This window comes from Eschrichtius robustus, chromosome 15, assembly GCF_028021215.1.
Source record: "Eschrichtius robustus isolate mEscRob2 chromosome 15, mEscRob2.pri, whole genome shotgun sequence".
Lineage (NCBI taxonomy): Eukaryota > Metazoa > Chordata > Mammalia > Artiodactyla > Eschrichtiidae > Eschrichtius > Eschrichtius robustus.
In genome coordinates, this window is record NC_090838.1 from 95,516,028 (window position 1) to 95,531,514 (window position 15,487).

At 46.3% G+C, this 15,487-nt stretch overlaps 1 protein-coding gene across 16 annotated transcripts in view; it reads left to right on the top strand.

Annotated features, from left to right (window-relative positions):
* CCDC138 (coiled-coil domain containing 138) overlaps positions 1–15,487 on the top strand; it is a 67,826-nt gene that overhangs the window by 34,384 nt on the left and 17,955 nt on the right. For 10 of the 16 annotated variants that reach the window (XR_011076459.1, XM_068563895.1, XM_068563898.1 and 7 more), the window contains 2 exons: positions 6,412–6,604; positions 13,440–13,745. Coding sequence is in view for 15 of the 16 variants with exons in the window: in XM_068563895.1 (XP_068419996.1) it covers positions 6,412–6,604; positions 13,440–13,745 (499 nt within the window). In the remaining variant the exon portion in view is untranslated. The remainder of the gene's footprint in view (positions 1–6,411; positions 6,605–13,439; positions 13,746–15,487) is intronic. The other 6 variants (XM_068563901.1, XM_068563902.1, XM_068563905.1 and 3 more) reach the window with 2 other exon arrangements.

Genomic DNA, 15,487 nt, shown 5'->3' on the forward strand with positions numbered 1-15,487 from the left:
TATTTGTTGACATTGTTCTTTGTTTTGTTCTTCTACTCTTTTCCTTTCTTTTGTGGCTTTAACTGGACATATGATAGTCTACTTTCCATCCTTTCTTAGCATGTCAATTGTACTACTTTTTTTTACTTTTTTTAGTGGTTGAGTACCTTACTAGAACAAAATATTCCTAATTCTTTCCTTCTGTGTTTTATTCCTTTGTATCATTGCTGTCATTCATTACTCCTATACATAAGCACACACACGTGTGTATATATGTTATACGCACATGCACATATAAACACACATGCATACATAATCGAATACATTGCTATTATTTTCAACAAACTGTTATCTGTTAGACCAGTTAAGAATAAGAAAAATAAGTGTTTTTATTTTACTTGTACTTCTTCCTTCCCTAATGCTCTTACTTTGTGTACATCCAGGTTTCCCAAGATATATAATTTCCTTCTCTCTAAAGAATTTTTGTTAGTATTTCTTGCAAGACAGGTCTACTGGTAACAAATTCCTTCAGTTTTTGTTGATCTGAGAAAATCTTTATTTCCACTTCATTTCTGGTGGATGATTTTGCGGTATATAGAATTCTGAGTTGGCAGGTTTTTTCCCTCAACACTTTAAATATTTCCTTCTGCTCTCTTTGTACTTATGTGGTTTTTGGAGAGAACCTGGATGTAATTCTTATCTTTGCTCTGCTATAGGTGAGCTGTTTTTTCCTCTGGCTTCTATTAGGATTCTTTTCATTAGCTTTTCTTTTCTTTCTTTTTTCCAGCTGCGCGACATGTGGGATCTTACTCCCCCCACCAGGGATTGAACCTGTGCCCCCTGCGGTGGAAGTGCAGAGTCTTAACCACTGCACCACCAGGGAAGTCCCTAGCTTTTATTTTCTGTAGTTTATGATACACTTTGGTGTAGTGTTTTGTTTTCTTTTTTCTTTTGGTACTTATCCTACTTGGTGTTCTCTGAGCTTCCTGGTTCTGTGTTTTTGTTTCTGACGTTAATTTGAGGGAGGTTCTCAGTCATTATTGCTTCAAGTATTTCTTCTGTTTCTTTTTCTCTTTCCCTTCTGGTATTCCCATTACCCGTACGTATGTCACACCTTTTGTAGTTGTCCCATAATTTTTGTATATTCTGTTCCATTTTTTCAGTCCTTTTTTTTTTCTCTTTGCTTTTTTTTTTTTTTTTTTGGCAGGGGTGGCTGTGTTGGGTCTTCGTTGCTGCGTGCGGGCTTTCTCTAATTGCAGTGAGCGGTGTCTACTCTTCGTTGCGGTGTGAGTGCTTCTCATTGCCGTGGCTTCTCTCGTTGCGGAGCACAGGCTCTGGGCGCGTGGGCTTCTGTAGTTGTGGCACACGGGCTCAGTAGTTGTGGCTCGCGGGCTCTAGAGCGCAGGCTTGGTAGTTGTGGCGCACGGGCTTAGTTGCTCCATGGCATGTGGGATCTTCCCGGACCAGGGCTCGAACCTGTGTCCCCTGCATTGGCAGGCGGATTCTTAACCACTGCGCCACCAGGGAAGTCCCTCTCTTTGCTTTTTAGTTTCTGAAGTTTCTGCAGAAGGTATCGTCAAGCTCAGAGGTTGTTTCTGGAGCCGCGTAGATTCCACTAATGAGCCCAGCAAAGCTGTTCTCCATTCTCAGTGGTTTTCATCTCTAGTGTTCCTTTTGGTTCTTTCTCAGAATTTCATCTCTCTGCCTATTTTATCCATCTATTCTTTTATGTTGTCTCCTTTCTCCATTAGAGCTCTTGGCATGTTAATCATAGTTGTTTTAAATTCCCAGTCTGATTATTCCAACATTCCTACCGTATTTGGGTCTGATTCTGTTGCTTGCTCTGGCTTTTCAAACTGTGTTTTGCCTTTTGGTGTGCCTTGTCATTCTTTCTTGCTACCTGGACCTGCCGTACTGTGCACTGGAGCTGCTGCAAACAGGCCTTTAGTGCTGTGGTGGCAGGTGTGTGGAGGGGAGTGCTCTGTGGCTGTGTGATCAAGTCTCAGTCTTCCAGGGCACGCGTGTCCCTGGCCTGTGAACTTCACAGGTGCCTCTCGGGTCTTCTGCCCCTGAGGTGGGGCAGGAGCATAGAGTTCACTGGAGTTGGGTGTCATTTCCCTTCCCCTAGTCTGATTAGACTCCGATAAAAGTCCAGTAGGTTAGGCTCTGGTAAAGTAGGTTTTCTTGAGGACAAATCTAACACTGGACAGTGTTACCGTTTTTGCTTCAGCTGTCACACACGACCTCAAGATGAGCAGGGAAGTCTGTCTGCTCACCCGTGTTTGAGCCCACCGTGCTCTTCCTTGCCGATGTTCCGAGCCTCCTTCTTCCGTCTCTCCTGTTTGGAGAACTTCCCTTAGGCAGTCTGGTGACAAGCTGTCTTGCTTTTCTTTTTTATTTTTTTTAATTTAATTTTTATTTTATGTTGGAGTATAGTTGATTAACAGTGTTGTGTTATTTTCACGTCTACAGCATAGTGATTCAGTTCTATGTATACATGTATCTATTCCTTTTAAAATTCTTTTCCCATTTAGGTTATTACATAATATTGAGCAGAGTTCCCTATACTATACAGTAGGTCCTTATTGTTTATTTATTTTATATGTAGTAGTAGGTATATGCTAATCCCAAACTCCCAATTTATTGCCCCAACCTTTCCCCTTTGGTAACCATAAGTTTGATTTCTAAGTCAGTGAGTCTGTTTCTGTTTTGTAAATAAGTTCATTTGTATCATTTTTTTTTTTTTTTTAGATTCCACATATAAGCGATATCATATATTTGTTTTTCTTTGTCTGACTTAGCTTAGTGTGATACTCTCCAGGTCCACCCATGTTGCTACAAATGGCATTATTTCATCCCTTTTATGGCTGAGCAGTATTCCACTGTATGTGTGTATGTATATGTGTGTGTGTATATATATATATATATATATATATATATATATATATATATATATATATACCACATCTTCTTTATCCATTCTTCTGTCAGTGGACATTTAGGTTGTTTCCATGTCTTGGCTATTGTAAATAGTGCTGCAGTGAACACTGGGGCGCATGTGTCTTTTTGAATTGTGGTTTTCTCGGGACATATGCCCAGGAGTGGGATTGCTGGATCATATGGTAAATCTATTTTTAGTTTTTTAAGGAACCTCCATACTGTTCTCCATAGTGACTGTACCAATTTACATTCCCACCAACAGTGTAAGAGGGTTCCTTTTTCTCCACACCCTCTCCAGCATTTATTGTTTGTAGATTTTTTGATGATGGCCATTCTGACCGGTGTGACATGATACTTCATTGTAGTTTTGATTTGCATTTCTCCAATAATTAGTGATGTTGAGCATCTTTTCATGTTCCTTTTGGCCATCTGTCTGTCTTCCTTGGTGAAATGTCTATTTAGATCTTCTGTCCATTTTTTGATTGGGTTGTTTGTTTTTTTTGCTGTTGAGTTGCTGAGCTGTTTGTATATTTTGGAGGTTAATCTCTTGTCGGTTGCTTCGTTTGCAAATATTTTCTCCCATTCTGAGGGTTGTCTTTTCATCTTGTTTACGGTTTCCTTTGCTGTGCAGAAGCTTTTCCTTCATCTTAGAATGCTCTGATTTTCCCATCATTTATTTCTAAAGCATATTTGCACTGGATATCAGATTTGGGGATGACACTTCTTTTCTTGCAGCGTTTGAAAAATGTGCCACTTCCTTTTAGTCAGTTTCTGTGGTTTCTGTTAAGAAGTCTGCTGCCATTTGAATTGCTTTCCCATATATGTTCATTTCTCTGACACCGCTTTCAGTTTTGTTCTCTTTCTTCAGTTTTCATGAGTTTGGCTGTGCTGTGTCTCGTTGGTCTCTGGGTCTGTCCTCTTTGGGGCTTGCTCGGCTCCCTCAGCCTCTGTAGATGGTTTTCTGCTGAATCTGCCGAGTTTCCAGCCGCCGTCCTTCCGCTGTTCCTTTGGCCCCGCTTGGCTTGCTGCTGCTTTCAGGGTTCTGATTGTCGTCGCTGTCACAGCTTTTGTGACAGTCCCTCAGTTTCTTGAGTCTCTATTTTTTTCCCTCAGTTTTTTTTTTTTCTTCTTTCTGTTCAGATTGGGCAATTTCTGTTATTGTATTTCCCACTTAACTGATTCTTCCCTCTGTTCTGCTGTTCAGGCTGTTCATTGAGTGTTTTGTTTTGGTTGTTGTGTTTTCAGTTATGAAATTTCTATTTGGTTCTTCTTTACGTTTTCTTTGGTACGACTTTCTTTTTCTTTGATGAGATTTTCTGGTTTTTTCTTCATTTGTTTCAAAAATGTCTGTAATTTCTCATTTCGTCACAGCTCCTCTAGCGTGTTTGTCATGTTGGTGTCGGCAAGCATTGGTTTTCCTTTTTCATTCAGTTTGAGGTCCTCCTGGTGTGACTAGTGATTCTCTGTTGGAAACTGGACATTCCGGCATTGTGTCATGAGACTCCGATGTTAGTAAACATTTTGTCTTGCCTAGCTGGTGCTGCTCTGCAGACGAGGGGCCTCCTCAGTCAAAGCCCCGGTTCCCCGCCAGCCTGTGTGGCCATGGGAGGCCGTGGGTGGGGGGGGGTCTGGGCCCCTCCCTACCTGGGGCGGGGCTGGGGGCGCCTCACTGCTCCCGCGTGGCCTCCGCTGACGCTGCCTTTCCGCCTGGCGGGGGTGGGAGTCCCCACCTTCCTGACGACCTTGCTGGCTTTGGGGGGCTGGGCCACAGGCTGTTCTGTGGTGTTTGGCTGGAGCGCAGTTTTGTCTGCACATTTTTTGTCTCGCAGGTCTTCCCTTTCCCCCCCTGTGGCCAGAGATAAGCGCTTGGCGTTAGGGTGGGCATACTCTGTCCTTTGGTGGCCGCTTTTTCGGCTCCAGATCTGGGAAGTCTGAAGCCGTATTGGGTGTTTGGGGCCCCAGCCAGCCTGCTTTCTTCTGTCCGCCTTTTAGTCATCTGGTGGTTGTTTTCTGTACAGTGTCCAGGGGGTTTAGTTGTCCTCAGAGCAGGAAGACTAGGGGGAGGTAATACCTACTCAGTCTTGTGGCCAGAAATCTTATTTTCTATTTTAAAAGATTTGTTAACCTGGGGGGGGTCAGAGTTGCTTTTGACATGTTTTTTGCCTTATAGTAGAGAAGGCAACCTGTCCTACAAAATATGGTTGAAGTCCTGGGACGAGCGACCCCCGGAGGCAGGTCCTGGGCCACACTGAGCACAGATGCATGAGACCTCACGTTGTTCTTCAGCAAAGACTTTGGTTTCTCTTCTGTTTCCACTTAGAGGGAAGTAGTATCAACACACGTTTAAGAAAACAAAAAGCTTATTTTTAAACATAAGCAAAATTCCCTTAATCCTGTCTTTCTAATGCATTATTCTGAGTAGGATTTTGAAATATTTTCTTCTATTACCTTTTTACACTGAGGCTTTCAGGCACAAATGTATTATCTCTTCCTAATGATATCAAAAGCTTACTGATAATATATGTGAATTAGATGTCACTGCTTGTGCAACTCACCACCAAATCATTTGACCCCTGACACTCATAAAATCTCAGTATATCTGTCTCTGATTTTATGTGCAGAAATTCTAGAGCTGAGACTTTTTATCCACATTGCAAGATCAGTGCTGATTTGGGAATAGATGGGTCAGAAATCCCCAGAGGATGGGGGAAGCTGTTACAAAAGTCAGTGATATGGGTTTGGAGAATGGGTTTATAACAAAGGGAATTTTAAGTTATTTCTCAGTGTGGCTTCAGTACTCCCATCTGCAGCAGTTTGAATGCTTTTCCTGTGTTGGCTTCTTACCGTATTTGTGGAAAACCGTCAGGGCCTGTGTTGTTTTAGAGGTAGTTAACATGCCATCATTTCTGTTTTGCTCATTTTCTTGTTTGAGTTGATTCGCCCTGAGAATTGTCCATGGTTCTAACCCAGCATTTTATTCTTCTGAAATTGATAAAATGTGTCGCAATCATGGTGACATTTACAGTCTGACTGGGCTGTAAAGCAGCGAGGCGCTAGATGATCGCATGTGAGCCGGCACTGTGGGATGCTGGGCTCTTCACCAGCAGTGGTGAAAGTGGGCAGCACAGACCCCACGGGCCTCCCCCTGTGCCTTTGGCTGCTCTGTGCCAGAGATCTCTCACGATCTGCTCTAAAATGTTTTGAAATGGAATCTTGTCATAGTGCTTCTCCTGATTTAATTCTTTGGAAATTACTGTTTCTAATTTCTTAGTTGTACCCATTTCTTTTAGAGAAATATGTAGTATAAATAATTTTTTAAAGTTGATTATAAAATTACTGCTTTCCAGTTTTGCATATTTTCATCTCCATTTAATCTGTTTTTAGTTAGCAAAAGATTGGCTTATTTTTAGTTCATATATTGGATTGTAGTATTTAAAATACATATTTTCTGAACATGAGTAAGTGTACTAAGATAGTACATGTTTTTAACAGCATTCGACTATGACGTCAACATTGAGGAGATTGGGTGAAGACATATTCAAAGGAGTAGTGACTAAGGGCCTTCAAGATAATTCTTTCGAGCATTCTGTGGAGAGTAAACCAAAGACAGCTGCTTTCTTTAAGAGCTCCAGTTTACCACTGAGATTTTTATCAACTTTAATTGTTCTCAAAACAGTCACACAAGGTAAGCTTTCAGATGTGCTTGTGGTATAATTTCTTGTCAATAACCAGAAGAGAATCCTCTGTAGTGGAGCAGTTCTTACATAGTTAAATATATTTTACATTTTCAGAATGAGCTTTTTTAAGTTGTTTTATACTGGTGACCCATTGTTAAAAACTACTTTAATTGCTGAATTTGAGAAAAATGAGTGGTGGGTTGGCTTTGTTGCCCCTCCCAGAGGCCCTTGTTGATGCTCTTAGATCACGTGCCCATAGCAACCTTTGCTGCCACCGCCCTTGCGTTTCCCACATGGTATTGAGATTGCTATTAATAGTTTACTGATTCCCACTAGAGCAGCGCTTGGCAGACTAGAGCCCATGGGACAAATGTGGCCCACCACCTGTTTTGTCAATAAAGTTTTATTTGAACACAGTTATATTCATTTGTTTCCTGTTGTCTCTGTTTTTGCCGTATAACAACAGAGCTGAGTAGTTGGCAACAGAGACAGCCTGCCCTCCAGAGCCTATAAAGTTATTATGTGGCCCTTCACAGAAAAAGTTTCTCAGCCCCCACACTCGTGTGTAAGTTTACTGCCTTGTTGCCCACTGCACACCCTGCACCCAGCCTGGTGCTTGATGTATACGAGGGAACGAGGAAATGAATGCATTAAAAATGTTTCCTTCAGGGACTTCCCTGGTGGTCCAGTGGTTAAGGCCCCGCGCTTCCACTGCGAGGGGGCGCGGGTTCGATCCCTGGTCGGGGAACTAAGGTCCTGCATGCTGCACGGCCAAAAAAAAAAAATGTTTCCATCAGAGTTGGCCGTTTTTAGTACAGTTTTGAAATACAGCTCTAAGTAGTTATCTTTTTTGGATTATTAAATATGAGAACTTGTGTTAAGGTGAGTGATACCAATGTAGTCAAACAATAAATAGACCACCTTTCTATCGTCCCTGTTAAATTATATAACTCAGTCTGGGTGGTTGTTTTTTTAAGTGCACAGTGACTACTTTCTCTGAAGTGTATTCTCCTGATTGTAAGGAATTTAAGGGAAGAACCAAACTGTGCGTCTGTGTTAGTTATTTTCTTCCTTGTGGTTACGGTTCCCAGAGTTCTAACAGATCGGGTGGTGACTGTCTGAAAGGTTGCTTGTGAGAAGGGGTATTAGCCCAAGCCAGAGTTCACCACGTGTCAACATACATGATAGTGTCATTTGATACAAGGTGATACTCATTACTGATGAAACGAATGGAAAGGAGAAATAAGCAGGAAGGGACTCGGTGCCTCCTGTCCCCCTTCTGTGCAGCACAGTATTGGACGTGCTGACCACCTGCGGTGACCTTAAACAAACGGGGATGAACATTGGAAAGGAATAGAGAAAACTGGTAACTCATGGGTACTCTGTGTAAGTCAGACAGAGAAACTGGCTGAGAGATCAGTGTGCTGTGGTCTGAATGTGTCTCGCCCTCAACGTTCACATGAGGAGACCTTAATCCCCAGGGAGGTGGTGTCAGGAGATGGGCCTTTGGGAGGCGCTCAGGTCGTGAGGGTGGTGCCCTGATGAACAAGACCCCACAGCGCTCCCTCGGGCCTCCACCACACGAGGACACAGCAAGAAGACCGTGAAGGGGGAGGAGGGCCCTCGCCAGACACCAAACCGGCCAGCACCTCGACCTCAGACTCCCAGAGCCGCGAGCAGGACTCTTCTGTCCTTTCCCAGCCGTCCAGTCTCTGGCATTTTGTTACAGCAGCCCGAGTGGACTAAGGCCTAAGCTGGGTTTCAGAAAATGGGCTCCAGAGGAAGTTCACAAAAATCTGTTGATTTTGACTGCTAATCGTGACTAGAGCGTAACTACCATGACCATCAGTAACAAACAGCTGTAATGTGTGGAAAAAAGAGATCTTGTTCATGTAAGCAAAACAAAATAATGTAAAAAATGTGGATATTAATCTAACATGGTGTCTGTAAAACCTCATCTGTTGTGAAATATAACAGGACACAAGTAAAGATTTGGTAAATAATGGGTGAATGAACAGGTTGATAAAGATTATCGCCAAAGTTAAAGGGCAGAAGTAAAGGACTTTTATTCTTCTTACCCGGGAAGACCAAGAGTATTAAAATCTATAAGACACCCCAGGTGGCTGCATCTAATGATACCAATTAAAATTCCAATATGGTTTGTGTAAGTTGAGAGAGTAGTAGAAAAGTTTATTTGAAAAAATATTTGCAGTGAGCGTGATAATTTAAAGGAAACAAGTGAAATAGCAGCACTGGGGCAGAGGCTTGCCTTAGCAGATTTTAAAACAATTGTGATGTGTAATAAAAAATGAGTAATATTGATATAAAACATGATAATAGGAAAAGAGTCCAGAATTGACACACAACTGGCACTTCATGTGGACTTACTGAATTAATGAATTTGATTGCTTCCTGGTCCAAGTCAGTTTTTTTTTTTAAAAAAAAATCTGGAATCTATATTAATAATTTGTTTTGCTACCATTCTTTTTTTTTTTTTTTTAATTTTTATTTATTTATATTTATTTTTGGCTGTGTTGGGTCTTCGTTTCTGTGCGAGGGCGTTCTCTAGTTGCGGCAAGTGGGGGCCACTCTTCAGCGCGGTGCGCGGGCCTCTCACTATCGCGGCCTCTCTTGTTGCGGAGCACAGGCTCCAGACGCGCAGGCTCAGTAGTTGTGGCTCACGGGCCCAGCTGCTCCGCGGCATGTGGGATCTTCCCAGACCAGGGCTCGAACCCATGTCCCCTGCATTGGCAGGCAGATTCTCAACCGCTGCGCCACCAGGGAAGCCCCCAAGTCAGTTTTTTAAGAACATAGAATAATAAGCCAGTCCCTGTGGAGCTGGTCCCCTGGTTCCCTGTTAGCCTTCATTTGTCAGGTGCCCCAGAGAGGTCCTGAGGGCTAGAAGGGGACTGTTGGGTCTCAGCCAGAAAGCCGAGGAAGAGCCAGGGGAGCAGGAGGGCATGTAGGAAGCGTCGTTAGGGGCGGTGGTGCAAGTGTGGGGAAAGGGGATTGAGGCACGCTGTCTTGCCGCGCACTGCAGCAAGTTCCGGGAGAAGTAAAGAAGTAAACGTAAGAAAAGCTCTTAAATTAAACAGTAGACTTGGTGAGAGGACATTTCCTACTTATAAAATAGAAGTGTCTGTTACAAGATCGGTAAATTTAGTAGAAACAGTGGAGCATAGATGTGATGGATAATACACATAATATTAAATGCTTAATAACCCAAACATATGTGGGTCTGTAAGGTGATTTCCTGTTCCATTGACTGGACAGCGCAGGTAGATTGTTCCTGAGAATCGACGCAGGTAGTGATCCTTGGTGTGGATTTGACACTGTCATGTCAAGCCCTTTGTATGTTGTCTGAATATGGTTATCCCCATTTGAGTGGTTATTAGGTCACAGAGCCTAGACCTTTGTGCCAGGGCCACACAGCAGTGTTTGACAGCGTGGTTCAGCTCAGCTCCGTCCGTTTCTGAAGCCCACCTCGTGACCCTCCAGTGTGACTTCCCGAGACCATCAAAGAGGTAATAATAGCAAACGCCTCCACAGCGCCTGCTGTCCTGGGCTAAGCGCTGCGTACTGGCTGCTCTGAGCCTTCCAGCAGGGTGGCGAGGGGTCAGCGTTGTCTCACCTGCGTCCTGCAGGTGACACGTGGAGGCTAAGCCTGCGCCCTCCGTCGCTGCTGTGCGGCTCTCCGACCCGTCACACAAAGCTAAGCGATCGGGGGATGTGCCACCGGAGGGGACATGTACAGCTCTGATTGCACTGTAATTTATGATCACTTTTGAAGTGCGTTCTGGTTTCAGGAGCCACCAAGATGTATCGTCACCTTTAATAAGACTTATTGTAAGGAAACAGTTCAAAAGGGGAGGAAGTCCCAGGTTGCTGGTGTGCTGTCTGCGATGGTGGAGAAAGTGGGTGGGTTCTCGCGCTGTTGCCGGTCTTTTTCTAGCCACACACGGTGGTTTCAGGGTTACTCCCCACGGGGATCTGAGGAGGGATGTGGGGTTGTCATTTTTACAGAAGAACGAACTGGAAGGGAGCCAGATCTTTCTCGAGGACAGAGAAATGTCCTGCGTCATCAACAATGATAATGCATAGGTGTGGGAATCAGTGTGAAACATTTTGATACAACTCTCTGTGCATGCACACTCGCTTGATCCGTGTAAGGATACGAGGATTAGAAGAAGTGGTAAGAATCTTACCTGCTGGGATTACCTGTCTTGGGGACAGCCTCTCCTGTCTGACTTAACGCGTGCGTCAGGGCTTGTTCTGTGGTCCTGCCCTACCCATCTCGGCCCTCGACCTGCGCGGGTTTGTGTGCTTGTGATTATGCCCTCACGCCTCCGGCTTAGAGGGGTGCGGGGTGACTGCCGTGCTCGGGGGCAGGAAGGCTTGGCCTGGGGAGGCGGCAGCGTGACCGGCAGGTGAGAGCCCAGCTCTGCAGCCGCAGGCTCAGCCCCGTCAGTGGTGTGCAGCATCGGCCCCTCCCTTTTCTGTGTTTCCACCGCGACGTTGTGTTCTCAAGATTGAATGAGAAGGTTTAGCCAAGAGTCTGGCGTCCAGCAGGCCCCTAAGCAGTACGCTAGCCACTCTCGCCGTGGCCGTCATTACTGTCTGCTGTTATTAAACGGCTCAGGGTTGGTTTCACCTGAGACAGAATCGATCTGTTGGATGCCGTTGGGTTTCTGTCGCTGCTCATATGGACCATGTAAACCCTTGGTTCTTTGGGCTCAGCTCCGCTGGGAGGCTGGGCGGGGCTGGGCTGGGCTCCTCCCCCACGTGGCCCCTTGCCTGCGCCTGTCTACACCGCACCAGGGGCTGCCTGGCTGGAGCGAGGGAGCCCCAGGCCGTCTCTGCCACCTCTGCGGTCACAGTCCCAGGTGGGCCCGGCCGCAGAGGCGGAGTCGCTGCCGAGACTCGATGCGATCCTCTCGAGCCGGCCGTCGCCCACCGATGGCCTCTGATCAGGACTAAAAGGTGGTCTCGTTGAACGTCGGGACGTTTCTTAGACACTCCGTAGTACGGCATGTGTATAGAAAGAAACCAGGTTTGGCACAGGTGGTAACTAAACTTTTTTAGAATACTCTTAGAGGTTAAATTGGGTTTTAGGAAATCTTCACTATTAGGGAAATTAAAGTAAGGAGGTAACTTTTAATTTCCCCCGAAAGATTAGACCACTTTAAAAAAATAACCAAATACCATCTTTCTACCCCCTCCAAATTAATAAAGGACTACTACTTTTTAAGTTCGCAAATCTGCTGTATCGTGCAGCCGTCGGCCTGTTTAATCTGGGGCAATGCCAAATGAGAAGGCAGAGGACTTAGTGTCAGATGCAGCGGGGCGGCACCGATAGAGGTGCTTGTCCCCGGGAGGGGCCGTCTGCGCTCTCCTGCCTCAGCAAGGCAGCTCCGGAGAGCAGCTGCGGCTTTGCCGACCTAGATACACGGTCGCTTTGCAGTGCTCTGTGAAGCTCAGAAGTTAAGTGCACTAGTGTGCCTTGGGCTAGATGCTACTAGAAGTAAAGATGAAGGGTGTTATAAATTGACGCAGAGGCACAGATCTTAAGTTCTAAAAATTCTTTCACGTGTGTTTTAATTTCACACAGGTTATTCCCAGCTTCTCATTCTTTTTTTAAATAAATAAATTTATTTATTTATTTATTTTTGGCTGTGTTGGGTCTTCGTTGCTGCACGCGGGCTTCCTCTAGCTGCGGTGAGCGGGGACCACTTTTCGTTGCGGTGCGCGGGCTTCTCATTGCGGTGGCTTCTCTTGTTGCGGAGCACGGGCTCTAGGCGCGCAGGCTTCAGTAGTTGTGGCACGCGGGCTCAGTAGTTGTGGCACGTGGGCTCAGTAGTTGCGGCACACGGGCTTAGCTGCTCCGCGGCATGTGGGATCATCCCGGGTCAGGGCTCGAACCCGTGTCCCCTGCATTGGCAGGCGGATTCCTAGCCACTGCGCCACCAGGGAAGTCCCAGCAGCTTCTCATTCTTAGTAATTAGGGTTCTAATTATTTCTTTAGTTTACATAGCATGGACACCAAAGAAGAGACAAAACCTGAGGCCAGAGGACAGGAATTTTAGTGGTGATCCTATCATATTTTCAGTGTGTTTCAGAACACTTCTGAGCCTTCTTTAAACAGAACTTTCAGCAGAAAAACTAACTCACTAGTGCGTGAACAGCATGAACAGTTTCTATTGCTCCGAATAGTGTGTTGAAAGAGTTTTAGAAAACTGGAATGTTCTTGCACACTTGAAAGCGCGGTGTGAATTGTTGTAGCCATTGAAGCATCTTAACTCACCTGCGTTGATCCCGGCCACATCAGTGCTTCCCGGTCACCCGTGGAACATCTTGGAGAACGTTCCAGGGCCCCTGACCGCAGGTGCCGTCCCTGCGTCGGCCGTGGTCGGACCTCCAGCCATTCGTCACGGTGGAGGCATCACAAGAGACCCCGGGCAGGTCAGTCTCCTGAGGCTCTTTGAGGGGCTCCTGTTTGGTCTGGATCAGAAGGCAGAAACCCTCGTTTAAAACCCATTGAGCACGTTTGTATAAACCTACATTTTGAAACAGGTGACCGCGTGGCAGCAGTAGCGAGAAAACGTCATCTCAGGAGCCTTGTCAAGATCGCGGTACTAATGCTGTTGAGATTTGTGGAAGCATGTGGCAGTGACAGTCAGATGTGGGAACTAACATTACTTGTGGTATTTACTGTTACACATCCATTGTTTTCTTTCTTGATGTAAAAAAGGAATGGTGTTTATTGTGACTGTGGCGTTACAGTAGGGAAATTCTGAACGACATTTGCCCTGTCATAACGGAATGCCTCTCCCCGTTTGCCTTCAGCCTGTCGCGTCTGGTCGAGCAGTTTCCTTTCCTCTTGGATCCGTGGAGTGGCGGTGTTCCCTTCCTGCCGTCCGCCTCTGTTACCAGCTGGACCACTGACGCAGCGCTGCTTGGTGCCCTGTCTTTCAGCCGACCTCCTGGCGCAGGCGTTTGACTCCCTGTGTCTGGACTTGAAGGCGGATGAAGGGAAGAACCTGTTCTTGGAGTGCCAGGCTGTCCCGGTGGTGCTGAGCCACCTGAAGGTCTCCAGCAAAGGGCTCCTGTCCAGCGCCATCGACAGCCTGCTGCAGATGACAGTGGAGTCCAGTGAGTGTCACATCCGTCCTGAAAGTGTGGCTCTGCGGGTCAGGCCCTGGGGCCTCTTACACGCTACATGCTGTGCGGTAGAGTCTTTAGTCCCACCCCAGCCCTTCGTCCACATCTCCACTAACTCGGCACAGTTTCCAGGGGCCCCCGGCTGTGCGGATTCGCTCTGCAGCGTCACCCCTGTCCTCGAGCCTCTCTCTGCGCTCTGTGTCCCGTGTCGTCCCTGAGGCTGGCGGGGAGCGGGGCCCTCAGACACGCCCCCACCTGCAGGGGGTGGGGACCCGGTTCCCTCCGGTGGTAGTGCTGGTGTAACGCGCTCTTCCGACTTGCGGGTGTTGGCTCCTCACGCAGCCCGGATACGGACGAGGGTGCCGAGCCCGGCGCTCTGATTCGCTTTGGCTGCCTTGTTGTTTGGACCCCAGGTAAGCTCCCGACTTGCACGAAGCAGCCATTTAGCTTCGGCCATTCTTTTTCACGTGGAGCTGCTCCTCTTCCCTGTGTTGCATTTCTGATGATGCCTTTCAGGAAGCGGAGACCGCAGACGGGAAGCCCGAGCTCCGCCTGGGAGTGAGCGCACGAGGGCGGGTGCCCGGTGGCCGGCCTCGGGCAGAGGGTTTGTAGGCAAGACACAGAAGCAAAGCGAAGCACCTGTGTATTTGTCTCTAATGTAATGTTTGCCTCATTTGGCTGTTAGGATCGTTGTTCTTGAGTTCGGTTTGTCAGATTCTGGTTGGGTTCTGCTCTGTCTGGTGGGCTGTGACCTGGGGGGACTGGAGCCACCTAGTCTGGTGGCCGCCTTGTTTAGTGACTGTTGTGACAGTATTTGGGGAAAGTGTGCTGGGTTCCCGGCGCTGGGTGGGAAGCTCAAGAAGACTGGTCCTTGGTGCGGAGGTGGAGAAGCGGTAGGAGCTCCGCCCGTCCTGGGCTCCTGCTGCCGCAGGGTCCCTTCTCCGCCCACCCCCGCTGCTCCCCAAGCGTGAGGGGTGCCCTTCGCTGTGCAGGCAGAGTTCTTTGGAAGCTGCTGTGACGCGTTTCCGTGAGTGTAAGTTGAGGTCTGCGTTGATTTACCTGAACATACGTATTGTGAGCACACTGTCACTTTTAGATTGAGGGCTTCTGATCATCTGTTTGGGGCGTGAATGTAAATCATACAATAACTGAGCAATGTGCTTTTAGAAAACTACTCTGCGGTTTCTTTTTTTCCTTCCTGTCAATGGTGAAAGCTGTTACTTCTCTGGGTTTAGCTGTGTAAGAACATGAGTCTTACTTTATTTTAAAGAACACCTTCCTGTTCTTGTCAGACGTAGTTTAAATAGAACATTTAAGTTTGTGTTTGTATTGTTAGTTTATTCTCTTGTGTGCCCCAGAATCCACCTTGTCCAAGGTGACACACCTGAATGGCAGTGATGTATTTGAGTACGTGTTGCACACCTTGTTTTTTTTAAGTATAATTTACTTTTATTATAAAAGTAATAGAAATTCGGAAACTGGCAAAAAGCCAGGAAGTCTTAGTATCCAAAAATATGTACATTTGCAAGCACACCCTTCTCTATTGTGCTTTTTGCAAGCACTCTTTTTTTTTTTAAACATACTGAAGGTTTGTGGCAACCCTGCCTTGAGCAGGCCTGTTGGCACCATTTTTCCCCCAGCATTTGCTCACTTCCTGTCTCTGTGTCACATTTTGGTAATTCTCACAGTGTTTCAAACTTTTTCATTATTATTATATTTGTTACGGTGATCTG